Source organism: Sander vitreus, chromosome 4 (genome assembly GCF_031162955.1).
Source record: "Sander vitreus isolate 19-12246 chromosome 4, sanVit1, whole genome shotgun sequence".
NCBI lineage: Eukaryota > Metazoa > Chordata > Actinopteri > Perciformes > Percidae > Sander > Sander vitreus.
This window is the reverse complement of record NC_135858.1, coordinates 24878604-24893933: the sequence shown is the minus strand read 5'-3', so window position 1 is coordinate 24893933 and position 15330 is coordinate 24878604. Positions and strand designations below refer to the sequence as shown.

General features: G+C 42.3%; 3 protein-coding genes across 3 annotated transcripts; 1 reads left to right on the top strand and 2 right to left on the bottom strand.

The window, feature by feature from the left end:
- The first annotated feature begins 4772 nt into the window (after positions 1-4772).
- Positions 4773-8069, top strand: klhdc7a (kelch domain containing 7A). Its single transcript, XM_078249146.1, has one exon. The coding sequence runs from the start codon at positions 4916-4918 to the stop codon at positions 7205-7207; it is 2292 nt and encodes a 763-aa protein (XP_078105272.1). The 5' UTR covers positions 4773-4915; the 3' UTR covers positions 7208-8069.
- A 1020-nt stretch (positions 8070-9089) lies between these two features.
- Positions 9090-10884, bottom strand: cfap107 (cilia and flagella associated protein 107). The gene is made up of 4 exons (XM_078247314.1): positions 10774-10884; positions 10188-10298; positions 9652-9826; positions 9090-9385 (listed from the first exon to the last, which is right to left on the bottom strand). Exons 1-4 carry the CDS (start codon positions 10882-10884, stop codon positions 9090-9092), a joined length of 693 nt encoding a protein of 230 aa, XP_078103440.1.
- A 512-nt stretch (positions 10885-11396) lies between these two features.
- aadacl4 (arylacetamide deacetylase-like 4) lies at positions 11397-14347 on the bottom strand. Its single transcript, XM_078247517.1, has 4 exons — positions 14171-14347; positions 13518-13743; positions 12286-12349; positions 11397-12180 (listed from the first exon to the last, which is right to left on the bottom strand). Exons 1-4 carry the CDS (start codon positions 14345-14347, stop codon positions 11397-11399), a joined length of 1251 nt encoding a protein of 416 aa, XP_078103643.1.
- Between the last annotated feature and the right edge of the window lie 983 nt (positions 14348-15330).

Here is a 15330-nt window from a genome sequence, read left to right as displayed (position 1 = left end):
AATCAGTTGATTTGAAATGGAAAAAGAAAAGAAGCATTTGGATTTTATTTCGTTAAGTCAAAATGTCATTGGTGTTGACTGAAAGTTGAAAAGTGGAACTGGCTTAGGATGTGCCACCATATGAACCACTCCAATCTGTTACATGTCCTGGGATGCACCTGATTAGGAACACGCTGATAAACCACGGAGGAACAAACACAGATGCTTCAAGAGAACATTCTTTTTTTATTGATATACAAGTATTGCTTTTTTTCTGATGGTGCAGAATGTATGAGGATTTAAACGCATTGAGAAACTAGAAGAAAAAAAATCTCCTTTTTGAGTGTATTTTGTGTACATCAGTGTAAATATTGAAAATAATTAAAGAGGTTATATGGGTTATGGTGAGGGATGGTTGGCTGATATAGTTGGAGCTTACGCTTCCCCACCTTTGTTTGTACTTCATTCAACACTGTTCTCAGTGATAATTCTTGGCTGAAAGGACAGAAAGATTAACAGCCTTTTTGTTTCTCATTTGGGCTTTTTATATCTCTATGGCAGGTCTCCAAGGACAGAGTAAAAAAGAAGAAAAGAAAATCTAACATATGTCTGCTGTTTTGAGGTTGTGGTGCATGTGACGTTTCAAGATTATTTCTCCTTTTTGGTGTGTTGCAATTGACGGCACTGCAACTCATTGTCACTGGCCTGTAATCCAGTTATTCACTTGTGACATACTATCTTAAGTGACCTGCATTGTGTACAATACGTAACTCTTACCCAGACATCTACAGTACTAGTAGGATAATTTTAGCCGCCATTCCAGGGAGGTGCTCACTTGAGGCAGCGTGTGTAAACAGGGTTGTTGCATTTGTTTCATTTCACCTGTATTAAAATGGAGAGATGATCAAACTTCCAAGCCTTGACTTTACTTGTAACAATGTGTTGGTAGTAGATGGACAGGTAATATATGAGGGAAATTCGAAGGACAGTCTGCCTGGAGACAGAGACTCTTACAGACTTTTATGCCTGCTCAATTACAGCCAAGCTCCAAAAACCGCTTTATTTCGGATATTTCTGATTGTACCAACCCCAACATGACATGTATTTTAATTTATTTTTAACCTTTTTTTATTCATTTATTTGCAAATCAAGTCCACAAAACAAAGTACATTAGATGCAGCACAGTTCATAATTGGTTACTGAAGCATATTCCAATCTCAAAGGCATGGTCACCTTCTTGTAAAATAATTCTAGTCAAAACACAACTGACTGTTGTTAACCCTTTCCAGTTTGTACTCTCTCACACACAGTGAAGGGTGGCTTAATGTAGACTAATCCTGCATTTGGACTTCACAAGAATTGCAATTTAAGCTATTCTAAGGACAGAACATGTAGTAAGGGATTAAGGGTTTGAACCAGGTGAGAGGTAAGAGGGGAGATTTTTAAAGCTTAGTCGAATAGAAAGACCTACACGTTTGGGATATTGGCTCACCTTGCCAAAGTACAATCCATATTCCTGCATTCTGGAGATGAGAGCTGCATAGCACAAACAGTACTAACAGTCATATGTGCTTTGAATAATTCCAGTGAGGGAAGCAAAGTTCACACATCCTTGTCCACCCACTGTATAGCATTATAACTCAGCTATCATTTAAATTTGTTATTTAACATGCTTTTCTTTTCTTTCTTTTTTTACTTTTTTCATTCACTTGGCATTCAAGAGAGAAAATAGCTCCATTACTATTTCTTCTTAACTTCTGTTAGAGAATGTGCAAATTGTCTTACCTGTCCTACCAATAGAAAAGTACAGTACATTATGACACACTGTGTGTATGTGCATATGTGTGTATTACAAACGTCTGTAAGTCAGGGGCGATTCTAGGATCTGACCTTTGGGGGTGCTCAGCCCCTAATGAAAAGTTGATAGCAGTTAAGCTAGGAAGGGGGGTCCGGGGGCATGTCCCCGTAAGATTTTCTTTTTTTAAACCCTTAAATCATGACTTCTGGTGAGTTTTGGGGAAAGAAATAGACAGATTGAGATGTGCAATTATGACAAACTATCAACAGATTCAAGGCATCTGCTGTGAAAAAAGATGGGGCCCATAGAAAATGCCTTTCTACAGGGCCCAGAATTTTGAGCTACGCCCCTGCACATACCTTGAACTGGTAAAATAAACCTTAACATATTCTTAGACAGGATTATTCATGTTTTTTTCTGCTGTTAATTTTCAACTTTTACATTTACATCTTTGATAGAAACTGATATGGTTATACAGCTAAATGATGAATAAGCTAATCTAATAATGCCTCTGAACCAGATGGGGAAAATACAACATCTCTTTTTCTTAAGAGCCTAGTCCTCCATGAAATGCATATGTAAATATAATGTGAATGAAATATTTTAAGTGTTTTAAGTGTTTTTGCCCGTACAATATATGTCCACTTTCTCATCTGGTTCTTCCAGGTCCCTCTCTTTGTCCACTCTCTCTCCATCCTGCTCTCTCCCTCTATCCCCCTCCGTCGTATCACTGACAATCACATACAAAACATTTTGTAATCAACTAGAAAATAATCTTCAAATAAAAGAGAAAACAAAACACAGTAGTCCTACTATATATATATATATATAAGCTAAGCTACATTTGCCTACAGGTAGCACTTTTGTCTAACGTTGCACAACACAATTGGACTCCGTGGTGAATAAGCTAGGTTAATTCAGATATAATTGCCATCATTGTGATCAGGGAATCACAGATTGGTTCCACAAATACTACACCTTGAACACATTAAGTAGCCTAGGCTACAGGTGTGTTCATTCGATTCGATTTAATTTTCACTCCATTAGCCATACCTTTTCAGTGGTTGAAAGTAGCCTTACTCTGACGACTGTTCCCCAAAGTTATCTGCGCAGACTGAACAGTAGGCTGACTGAGGCGCCCTTGTTCAGGGAATCACAGACAGGCTGTTGACTTTAGGCTACAACTGAGCTGAGCCTGTCGTCATTTATCCTATTCCATCGCTAAAATCAGGTTTGCAAAAGTAATAACGTTTGAGCAATAAATGATTTCACAACATCACAATGATGATGATTTTTCAGGGGTGCTGAGATGATTTTTAGGGGTGCTTCAGCCTATGCCACAAGTTATCAGTACATATGAACACTTCATGTAACTTAAATACATAAAAATTTGTTCAAAGCTGTCCTGGACCAAACAGATCCAACAGACGATAAATGTGACCCTTTTAAATACTTACATATCCTGTTACCCAGAAAGAAAGACTTCCTATTTTAGCCATGTATATGAAGCATTTACTGTAATTGTTCCCTTCAGTCGTAATTGTCCTTAATTATAGGGACATCAATGTGAAAAGAAATGCAAGCTTTTGTGTGCACCTTTTATCCACATGTAAAGAAATTGTTCTGTTTGCCCATTATACGCTGTTTAGGTTTATTTATTCATTTAGGTGTAGATTTATATGGGATAAAGTTTGAGCCACCTCAGCTTCTTAAAATTATTTTATTTCCTTCAAAATGTACGACTGAAAAACGTGTCACAAAGTTAAATTCTAAGCTTCATTCTTGACTACACCTCCCCCCCCCCCTCTCCATAGCTATACACGAAAACAGGAAACCTGCTGAAAAAATGTCTTTTGGGCCTTCTGTTCTTGTTCTGTCGCATGTTGCACACCTATCATGGATGGCACAAGCAAGAAGAAGGGAAAGTGCCACACTACAATGCACATGGCTGACTGTCCTGTTGTTTTTTTCTCAGCGGTGTTCTGATAGTTCACCTGAGCTGGGAGCAATGGTGAGGATAAGAACAAGCCTCTTTGGCCCATATGTGAATTATTCAGTAGTCAACCATGAATCAGGTTTCCTTTATGTCACCTGCAGGCTTGGCTATCGGATGACCAAACAGCGCCTGTGTCAGCTTGGATACCTGACACACCCTCTCTATGCCTCTCCACGTGATGCACCTTCAAAATGCTCCACAGAGTGCTGCTAAAAAACAACAACACTGTACTGTTGCTGACCGCAGACTCCCTTAACTGTGTTACATCGGCAACACAAATGATAGTCTGACAGCACCGACTGAGAGACATGACAGAGATGTATGTTCAGTATAGTGTATGGAAATGAATGACACTGTCAGGTTTCTCTGTGGACACTCTTTCCATCTGTTATTTGTATTATTTACAGTGCTGTGTTTATAATACCAAGTGACTGCCATTTTGTTTTCCGACAGCAATCTTCAGCTTATCTTTAGAGGGAGTCATTTTAGCATCTGCGCTGGCACAGAAAAGGGCCTTTGATCTGTGGCATGGCTGTGCAAACAGATGTATCCTGGTTATTAAGTACTTGATAAATGTCACCTATCATAACTCCCCACCCCTTATTCAAACCATGTTTCCCTTCCGCATCTCCAGACGTTTGTTTGAGCAAGTTAAGGAGCGTGATCTATCATGATATTTTTACAGACATTTTCACAAATTGGCATAATAAAGAATCACCTGAACCACTCCTGTTTTAACAAAGAGCAAAATATATATAACATAGCACAAACAAATTGGATTAGAATGTATTCAGATGACTTTTGGATAGTTATGGTTAAAGCTTGGGTGAGTCAGCAAATTGCATAACCAAATATTGATCTATGAGGGATTTACATAGTCTGTGTATGGTTATTGAATCTGACTTGCCACAGGTGACCAGCATGACTAGTGCCCCGCCTCTACAGAGCCAGTGATGCAAATACTACCTTTAGACGTATCATTTTACACGCGATCCCGTGGGCAAAGAGGCGCAGTCATCAGATCACAGCAGCTCTTTTACAATGAAAACCAGACAGCATGCTACCGTCAACTGAGACGCATTGACAATTCAACATTCAATAGGATCAGTCAACCAATCGTCCCCACCATCACCGCCACAGCTATGCCCTTTGCAAATCTTTTAGGAGTCCAGTTCGACATGCAGCTGGTGTTGAAACTGAGTCTCTCTGTGGCTGCCGTGCTGCTGGTTTCATGGGCCTACAGGTTCTACAGCTCCAGGGATGCAAAGAAAATCCAGCTCTGCGTCAAAGACAACAAAGAGCCAGAAAATACAACCTGCCAAAACTGCAAGATGACACTACCATGTCAAAGCCCACCAAAACATGACAGCGATGATGGGGGCAAGCGACCCGGACCCTCGCACCAAGACTCAGCTACTGATGAGCTGACATCGGACAGCACCGAGGAAACACCGGCTGAATGTCCATGCCGAGCTGAAAAATGTGAGGATGCATTTAGCATGTCATATAGTGACCAAGATATCAGCATAAAGGGACAGATACTCACTCTTCAGAAGCAGGCAGAGGTTGCCACCAGTAATATTTCATTTGGATCTGCTTTGAACCTTCCTCATCGAACTGAGAGTGGGATGGCCAGTACAACGGGGCGCCGATCGCCTTGCTCTTTGCAGAAGCTGGAGGGCAGCGTGGGTGTGGGCAGGGAGTTAAGGCAGGACTTGGAGCACCAGGGGGCCTACTCTAGCTTCCTCTCCAAGGCAGAGATCAAAGTGGAGGATGCCAACGTGGTGCTCGAGGGAACAGGAGAGCAGATTGTGCGCGGAAAGATATATGATTACTATGTTGAGTCTTCCTCTCATTCTATTACAGATTCAAATGCTGTGCTGGATCAGTATGAGAGGAACTCTGAGTATCAGCCAGTGGAGCTTGGAAGTCGTGGCAGCAGCCTCACAGAATCTCCATCCTCTCTGAGCCCCATCATCATGCGTGATCTGGTTTTTCCACAAATTACTGTTGAGGATCCCTCCTCACTTGGAAGCCTCAAACTGAGGCACCCTGCAAGGCCTGTACTCCTACGCAAGGAGAGCTATCTGTCTGCAGCAGAGCAGTCGGAGCTTTCCATCCCATTTCTAAACACAAGAGCCTCAACTCCAATGACTCACTCTCTGGCCAAAACCAGCAATGAGTCCATCTCTGTTCACCCTATGATCCGTCACTCTACAGACAGCAAAGACCTCAATGTGAAGGAGGGGGCAGATCTAGAGACGTTAGCAGCATTTTTACACCTTCCAGCAAAAACTCTCGACGGCACAGATTTGGAAAGCTTAAAGAGTAAACTTGATCTGGGTAACTGTTTGGAGACACTCTGTCTGGCCAAGAAACATGGCCACACCACTATGCAGCAAGCAGCCCTGGGTGTCATGTCAGACAACTACCTCCAGGTGCTCAGGGACCCCAACCTTTATGGGCGGCTAATGGCTGGTGAGCGCGAGCAGATCCAGAAGCAGAGAATGAAAGGGAAACGGTTTGTCATGGTGGCAGATATGGACCCTCAAGACTGGGCAAGGAACACAGGAGGGCAGACAGCAGAGACAGAGCAGAGGAGGACATCCAGTGCAGTGTACTGTTATGATGACCACAAAGACGTCTGGCACACGCTCTGCCTGATCCCACAGGAGGTCATCTCTAAAGCCTGTGCCATGTGCACAATGGATAACTACTTATTTGTGGCACTGGGCTGCCAGGGCACAGACAGAGAAATGACACCCTCAAAGCGAGTGTTTTGCTACAATCCTTTGACATCAATTTGGAAGGAGATCAGTCCTATGAATGAAGCCAGGCCTCGCTGCAAACTGGCAGCTCTGGAGGGCTACATCTACGCCATTGGAGGGGAGTGCCTCTCCTCAGTGGAGCGCTATGACCCGCGATTGGACAGATGGAGTTTTGTGGCTCCACTGCCTAATGAAACATTTGCTGTGGCACATCACGTCACAGTGTGCAGCGGAGAGCTTTTTGTTTCTGGGGGAACTCTTAGATATATGCTACTGCGCTACAGCCCCAAAACCAACACCTGGAGGCCAAGTCTGTTAGTAGGCAGCAAAGCCAGAACTGCAGATATGGTAGCTGTGGGGAGATTTTTGTATCGGTTTGATGTGAACCCACTGCTGGGTGTCAGTGTGTACCGCTACCATACAGTGGCTCGAATGTGGTTCGAGTGCAGCTCCAAAAGGCTTCAGCGCTGCCCTGCCTTCCAGTGTGTCACGATGGACAACACAATCTATTGCGTCAACCGCCAGTTCACCATGAAGTTCGAGGCTGATGGGATCTCTCCAGGTTTCATAGATGAGAATTTGAGTGTCCTCTCTGCAGCGAAGGGCATTCTTTTCCCCTTTGTCCTTTCCCTCCCTGATAAGAAGCCTCGGCAGACTAGTGTGTAAGGAGGATTCAGTTTTCCATTAATGATAAGATTAGGTGGTGATGAAGTATTCATACAGGAGAATGCTTTACATCAAGTTCCTAGTTGACAGAATGGGTTTTGCTTTGCACAGGTTTATGCTCAACCCAACTTCAAATGTTATTGCAAAATTGTAATTACTGTGTTGTCATTTTTTTAGGTGTTGTGATCACCTTTCCACGAAGCCACAAAGTTTCAGTTTCTTAAACTACTTTATTTTCTTGGATTGGGTATTGCAAGTGTGTGTTTGTTATGTCTCAGTCTCAGTCTCTGGCAGTAGATGTAAAATATTTGACTCTTAATGGTAGTCAAACCAATGTTTGCTTAGATTTACGCAGGATGTGCTGCCATGTAAATTGTTTGCGTCTTTGATTTGCCACTCCTTTCTGCCATTAAGTTAGTTTTATATCATTCCAGATGCTTAACCTCTTAAGATAATTCATGAATAAGTCTCAGAGTAAATGAGCTCATTCAACTCTAACACATTTCAAAGATTGAGCAATATAGTGATCATTTATCACTGTGCTCCACTGTGTAGGGCGCACATATAACTTACACAGTGGCCTGGATACAATGCAATTATATACAGTTGCTCTTTAAATATGACAGGATGTAAATGGGTTTGTCATACAATATAGATAGGTGGGCTTCTAAAAGCCTTTGTCACCACTTTTGAAACTTCCAACCCTCAGACTTGCTGTTATTTTTGTAATTTTAGTCACTCTCCTTAGGTTTGCCAGAAGGAGACTGAGTCTTTGATTTATCTTTATACATTGTACCAACTAAATCTCTTTGTTTTGTTATATATTGTTTTATTAAATAAATATATGAATGTCATGCATTTGCATATGAATCCACAATTAATGAATAAGGGTATTAAGCTAAATGTCTATTCCAGTATTTGTGTGGCCTATAACCAAAGATAGAATAACACGGCAACAATCTAAACACTTTTTTATTTTAGGTTTTGAGCAAATACATTTAGAATGAAAATGAGCATAAGAATTAGATAGAAATAACAAATTAATTCACTCATTATTTGCTCATTTACAATCACATCTTTCTCTGTAATGCTGAGGACTTCAAAGACAGCCTGACAGGTTAAGAGAGCGACGTGCTGCTTTAGCACCATCATGTGGCTCTCAAGGCAAACACAACCGTGCTTTGGGTGAGACGTGTTAAGCTCTCGACTTCCCACAACACAGAGGCGCCATGTGACATGCAGGCATCAGCAGCACATTGGAGCGGCTAACTAGCTAAACAGTGGGTGAAACAGAGGGCTTCAGCTGCACGGGAAGGCAGCAGACAGGCGGGGAAAGGGAGGAAGACGCAGATGGTAGGCCATCAAACGTGAGCATCTTTGATTCTTCCTAATTAAACACTTTGATCCCCTGTAACAAAACACCTAATGGAATGGAAGTTAGACACGTCCCATCAGATGTTGCCTGGGATGACTCATGGCCTCTGCTTTGCCTCAATACCCAGGTCAGCTCTGGCATCAACCCTCGTTTCATTTATTTATTTAATTTCCAGAGTGACTCTAGGGTAATACTAACAGCCAATTCTGAGTTTCAAGTGTACAGAGAGAAGGCAAATTTGCATATAATTATCCTCTGGAAGGTCGGACATAATTCATAGCCCCATCCTTTTTGCACACAGACACACACACACACACACACACACACACACACACACACACACACACACACACATATGCACAACACACAGTAAACATACAATATTCCTCACAGCCACAAAATGAGAATCATGTTTAATTTACTATTACCAAATTGTTTGCTTTGTTAAATTTTTTTTACATGCAGCTGACTAATACAAAAGAGCAACCACCACACATGCGAGGCAATTCAAGAGCCACAGTGTTGTCTCTCAGCCGGTTGTGATTGTGGAAGCTGACTCAAACAATGATCTGGGATTTGTAGTAGCGAGCGCTGCCTCAGATCCAGGTCCTTATTGTTGTGATTGGCTGCATGGAGGTGGCTGGACAGCATGCGTGAAGTCCTGGCAAAGCGGCTTTGGCAGAAGGCACTAAGTGGGTGCTTCTGGTATGCTGACCTGCACACAGTCAGTGACGGGAGGTGTGACTGCTGCTTTTCCAAACAGTGCTTTGTGGACCACAGTGGGCCAGAGTTGGTTGGAAGGGCTGTAAAGGAACACAGAAGAGAAAGTTAACTGTCACGTTACTGCAGCCATTAATTACACTGGTGACTGATTTGGAAAAATAAAAGGCATCTGGGGCCATCCAGAGTTAATTGTTCATGAACTGCTGATGTCTTTTGTCCATACAAAATTTAATGCAGCAAAGTATTTGTGCTCTGCAGTGGTGCTGGGATGCTTTAATATGTAATTTCCCATGTATAATCTGTACCTTCAGGCAATGGTGGCATGACACTATAAAACTGGTCTTACCAGAAATTGGCCGGTCAGACCTCTCAAGCTGCCATGTCAAGCTGTCTGGATGCCCGGGCAGCAGAGTGAGCAAAGCATTGGTATGTTTACACTGGTCTCGCTCTCCATAGTGCGTGACCAAGTAATTAGAGGATGGCGGGCCACAGTGGGCAAATAGCAGCTTGGATGGAAGCCCCTGGAAGAAAATACACAGTAGTTTCGACGTAGCCTGTATGCATTGGCCTTCACTGGATTAAGATATAGAGGGCATGACCTATTCTTTTACAATAATCTTCAAGAGGCTCACCATGTGACAGCAGCAAATTGCTCTAACTAGCCTTTAAGTGCCTGTAGGACTGATGATTTTACACATTTTTCATGACTGCTGAGTCTGACCAGAAACTTTCTTTCATAAAGAGTTTTATCACAGGCCTTTATCTTGGTTGTCAATAATATGCAGAATTGGCCACAATCTGGAGAAGAAATCCCTGACTCACAGGGTTGTGACAGGCATTCAATTGGTGTTAATGCCATGAATGAGCAGTTAAAAGGCTGACCTCAGCTCTCAGCAGGGCAGATCGTCTCTCAAAGACGTCTGGCTTGAAGTCCCAGTGGGGCCGGTAGTCTACACGGTTGGTGCTGTTGGCTGTCTGTGGCTCCCGAGTGAACTGTGTCAAATAGAGTAAGCAGACATTGCAAAGAAGAATGAGGAGGTGGGGGGGCAATAAAGCGACATGAGCCCAGCGCAACGATCAGCAAAGCTCACACTTCACTATCGATCCGCACTGTTGTACAGTGTTTCTCAAGTCATTTCTCCTCTCAGATCGTGAACTAGCAGCCCGTGGCCGAACCTCACGTCAATGCAATTAGTCTCCAGCTTGAGCCTCTCCCACCAGGAGGCTGTGCTGAGGTAGCTAAACTGAGGCTGCCTAATCACTTTGCTATAGATTTGACTACCAACTGAAGTGCTACAAAAACCCTTGGCAGGCTGTCAGCCACTGGTGTGACAGTATGTTTGTATCTGTAGTAAGACAAGGCATGGATAGTCTGTGATCTCATTCAATTGAAGTTGTATATGCATACATTCGAACATTGTATTTTGTATTAAAAGTGAAATAGGCAATGAGCAGACAAAATGCCTACCTGAAGTCTTTCTTCCGCCCAGTTGCCTAACAGCACTTTGTTGGCATACTTCTGCTCTATCCTCCAGCCGGTTTGGGCCCATTTATCCTGCACAGTCCCTGTTTGGTTCATGCTTTACCTGGTGTCAAACGTACCTAACCAGGGAAATCTGAAGTCCTGTTAGAAGAACATGGTTAGCTAGTCAAACATATAGCATGTAGGCACATTCACCTGGCCCCATAACAGCACAGGCAGTGGAGGGGAAATAGTAGAGCTCTGTTGCTATGGATACAGCAAACACTGAAATGTGAGGCAAGCAGAGTATATTGGAAGCAAACCAGAGATGTCTTACATCTGAGTTAAAAAGAGATACATTTCCTAAGACGAGGGCATGACATTTACCTTTCAGCAGCCTACGCTATATTGTTAAAATGTTGCCAGAAACTGTTTACTTTGTGTCCTCGGGCTACTTTTTCATTTTTGCAACAAAACAGGTTTTGTTTATTGATTTGTGTGGGTGTTTTTTTTGTCTTCTGTGAACACTTTAATGAAGAAGAAAACTCTGTGACTCGAGGCATGTTTTGTTTATTAAAATGTTAAACAAAATGGAAAGTAGAATAAGGTACATGGCATGATCATGATCTTCACAGTGTCTTCATATAGTCAACGACACTATCCACAACCTGCACTGCAGAGGGAAAAGTGAGCCAGCCCTGTTTGAAAAAGTTAATCATGCCATGAAAACCGTCCACCACATGTCGCCAGGTGACATCCTTTTTCAAGTCCAGCAGCCGTTTCCTGTAAAGAATCCCATCATCCCTTAGGACGTCATACTCGCAGGTGAGTATGAAGGTAGGAGGTGTTTTCTCAATGATAGCATCTTCCGCCAGTAAAGGTGAGACCTCATGTTCCAAACCAGCTTTGATCGCGTGATACAGCTGCCCATCATATTCTGGGGTAGGGTGGTTGCTGAAACCCCGCGTGAGGAACTCAGAGGGAAGGTTGGAAGGGGAGAGCCAATCCTCGTAGCGTGGCTTGAGCTCAGTGGGGACGTGGATGCCTTCCAACACGTCCTGGCACACAGACATGTCCCCATTGAGGTACTGCAGGAAGTAGAACACCACACGGCCACGAAACAATATGGGCACAGCATGATTTTGCTGGTATGAGGGCAGGTTGAAATCTGCCATCTGCAGGGCTGGGTAGACGAGGACCTGAGCACAGGGGAACGGCAGATGCCCGACCTCTCTCCCCGCCAGCCTTTGGCACAGTGCTGCCGCCAGGTTAGCCCCAGTGCCGTCGCCTCCGACTGCCACTCTGCGAGAGTCCACACTAAACTGTGCCTCTGCCACAGACAGGAAGTGACACGTTGCGGTCTCACAATCGTCCAGCTGGGCAGGGTACCTGTGCTCAGGGGCTAATCGGTACCTGAGAGGGGTGAGAGGGACGACAGACGGATAATATGATGAATTCTGGCTACTTGGAAGGTGAAATAAGTTTTGGCTATTTACGTACATTAAAAATGTTCAGTACCCAACAGAAACCACAGTGGTGTCCGACTCCTTGGCGATGTGCCGGCAGACTTCATCAACAGAATCTGTTCAGGATTCAGAGGGCATCACAGTTAGCAGAAGATGGGGTCTTTTATAAGAAGCAACTAAGCACCGCAGACGGAATATGACAACCTTTGTTTCCCTCTCTACCGACACACATCTCCTTTTGTGTATTCAGAGAGCATACTATTATTTAAGAAATTAATTTGATTAAATAAACATAAACATATCCAGAGATGCAACGTAGCCTACTATATTTAAGTACATTTTTGTAGATAATTTAAGTATTTCGATATTTTGCAACTTTCTTTGACGACACTATTTTTCAGAGGAACATCTTGTATTTTTTGTACTCTTGGTTGGCTTTTAGTTTCTGCTTTCTTTGCAGATACTTAACATTCAAAAATGTAGCGGTTCTTAAAAAAATGTTGTGAATTGTTAAATATCCAACTTCCCAACAGCACATAAAGTAGCCGGACTTTAGCACAAACTGGACACATTAATAATACAGGATATTATTTGGAGAAAAAAAACATGAACCACACATGTTTGTGGAAGAGAGTGCACACTTGACCCATCTTTCTTTTTCACAGTAAATGAATCCATCAATAATTTTAAGGGTCAGTCCTTGAGCCAAATATACAATAAAGGGTAGACCTGCTTTTATACACTATACTATTATCCCCAAATGCATTGATAGGCAATTTGATACATTACCTAACACAAGACAACACAGAAATAAATAGTCATTAGTTTCTGATGCAATTGAAAGTCCAGAAAACAGGCCTACATCAGTTGACCAACACAGGTGTGTTCACATACATAAATGATGATTCTACATCCATTTGTTAACCTTTTCGATTATGTATGTGAATATATTTCATTTATATAGTCGAATGATACTTATTGTAGTTTTAAATGCACCATAAATTGTATTTTCTACTTAATGTCATTTCAAGATTCAAGATTCAATACTTTATTCCCATGCAACCAAGTTGCTAGGAATTTGGTGCAGTGTGCGCATTACACAAAAAAACAAAGTATTCATAGCAGGCCAGTCCATAACCGTTGTAGACCCCCCCCCACACACACACACACACACACACACACACACACACACACACACACACAAATGCATACCACTTATCCCATAATAAAATACATAAATATATTTTTTTTAAATCATAATTTTCTGATGTGAACTTTGTGTACCTATGTTGCCCAACACCCATCCTCCTCCATGGAAATACACAAGACCTCTTCTCAAGCCCTCACACACACCGGTGGATTCATAGACCCGCACTGGAACCTCAGAGAACTTCAGATCCTTCACTCGCAGGCCCACGGGAACTGGATTTAAGCGAGTCAGAAAACAGGCCACAAACCATCGGATAAAGCTGACCTGATGGCAAATACCCAGGCGATGTAGGATCCGGCCCTTTTAAGGAGAGGAACCACAGACGTGCCCACAAGTGAAGTGAAAACAATGTGATCTTGATAGCTAATGTCAAAGTAAAAAGTTATTCTCACTCAGAGACCATATTTACGGTGACAACTTCAAAGAAGGGGAACACATGACCTTGCCTTTTTTACACCTTTGTTAGACTTGATTTCTTATCTCAAATTTCTCTGATCTAAGCTTTATCAGTTACTGGAGGACAAAGAAAGGACAGCCTTCTTTGACAAAGGCCTAAAAGAGTAGATATGATTTTTATCTTTATAATGCACAAGCAGAGGCATTATCCTTTACACTATAATAATAACTTAATTCAATAATCAACAAAAGTGAAATATACCACAAACAGAACATGAAGGAACACAACATAATAAGCACGGACATGTTTTTAGATGCTGTAGATACTCACCACAATTGCTATGCCAACAAACAAGCCATGAACCATGTGCAGTCTCCCACTATTTGCAACTCCTCGAGGAATGTCTGAATTCATCAACTCAGAATACACAAGTCCAATTACCAGAAGGAGGAAGGCTGCAACAAGAGCAGCAAAGCCAATTATAAAAATTGCCCAGCCAATGTCCATGGTTTTGTTGGTGTGCTCTGCTGAAGGTAAGTCATTAGGAGTAAATGTTTTATCTACCTGCTTTCAGCCTCTTTGCACCCCTCCCACTTCTGCCTGCAATGCATTTTGACCTTGTTTTTACTTAATGACGTGTGGCTGCCTGTTGCCCAGGAAAAACTAATGATATTCTTGAATGGATTGTATGGCTGTGTAGTCAAAGTAATTACTGTACATGTTTTCCTAAGAATGCAAGTTGTTTCACTAAGGAATATTGCACTAAATATTTGACGTTAATAGAGCAGTTTTGTATTTAATCATACATTTCCATAGTAATCATTAAGATGCCTTTCAATCCCTAGCGATATTTTCTCAGATATCTTTTTTATTTTAAATGTTATTAGGGATTTCCCATGACAGACAGACATACGAGTACGAGGACTTGGCACATCGCACAACCAAGACAATCAGATATCTGAAGGTTGTTTGGTGGTTGTCCTGCTTTCTTTCATGGCCCTTGTGTTGAGGAAGCTCTGCTGCTTACAGCTGCACTCGGCACAGAGTGGCATTTTAATTGTCTGGTATCTAAGGGAAGGAAATGTTCAGAGATGCAGAGAGTGAAGGCTGACTAAGAACAGCCTAATCTGAACTTTCACGACTGATCTGTAGATGGCAGTGATAGCATGAGTATAAATAAACAGTGCCTTCTGAAATATACACTGTTTACATTTTTACATTCTGCATGCAGCCTAAACCCATTTGCCACTCGCTTCAATGCATATCTTTGGACTTTTTCTTGTTTTTGCCAATCCACTAAATGTAATTTCACTTCAGCTGAGAAAACTTTTGGTTTGGTATACGCTTCCAGTGCAACATGACTTTGGGTTCACATTTTGTAAATCTCAGAAATTTTCCAAAATGAAGACAGCATCTGGAGTCGTGTTGTCTTGGAGTTTTCAGCAGCCCTCGAGAGCCTCTCTGCCTTCCCTAAGTAGCTGAGCCCAGCA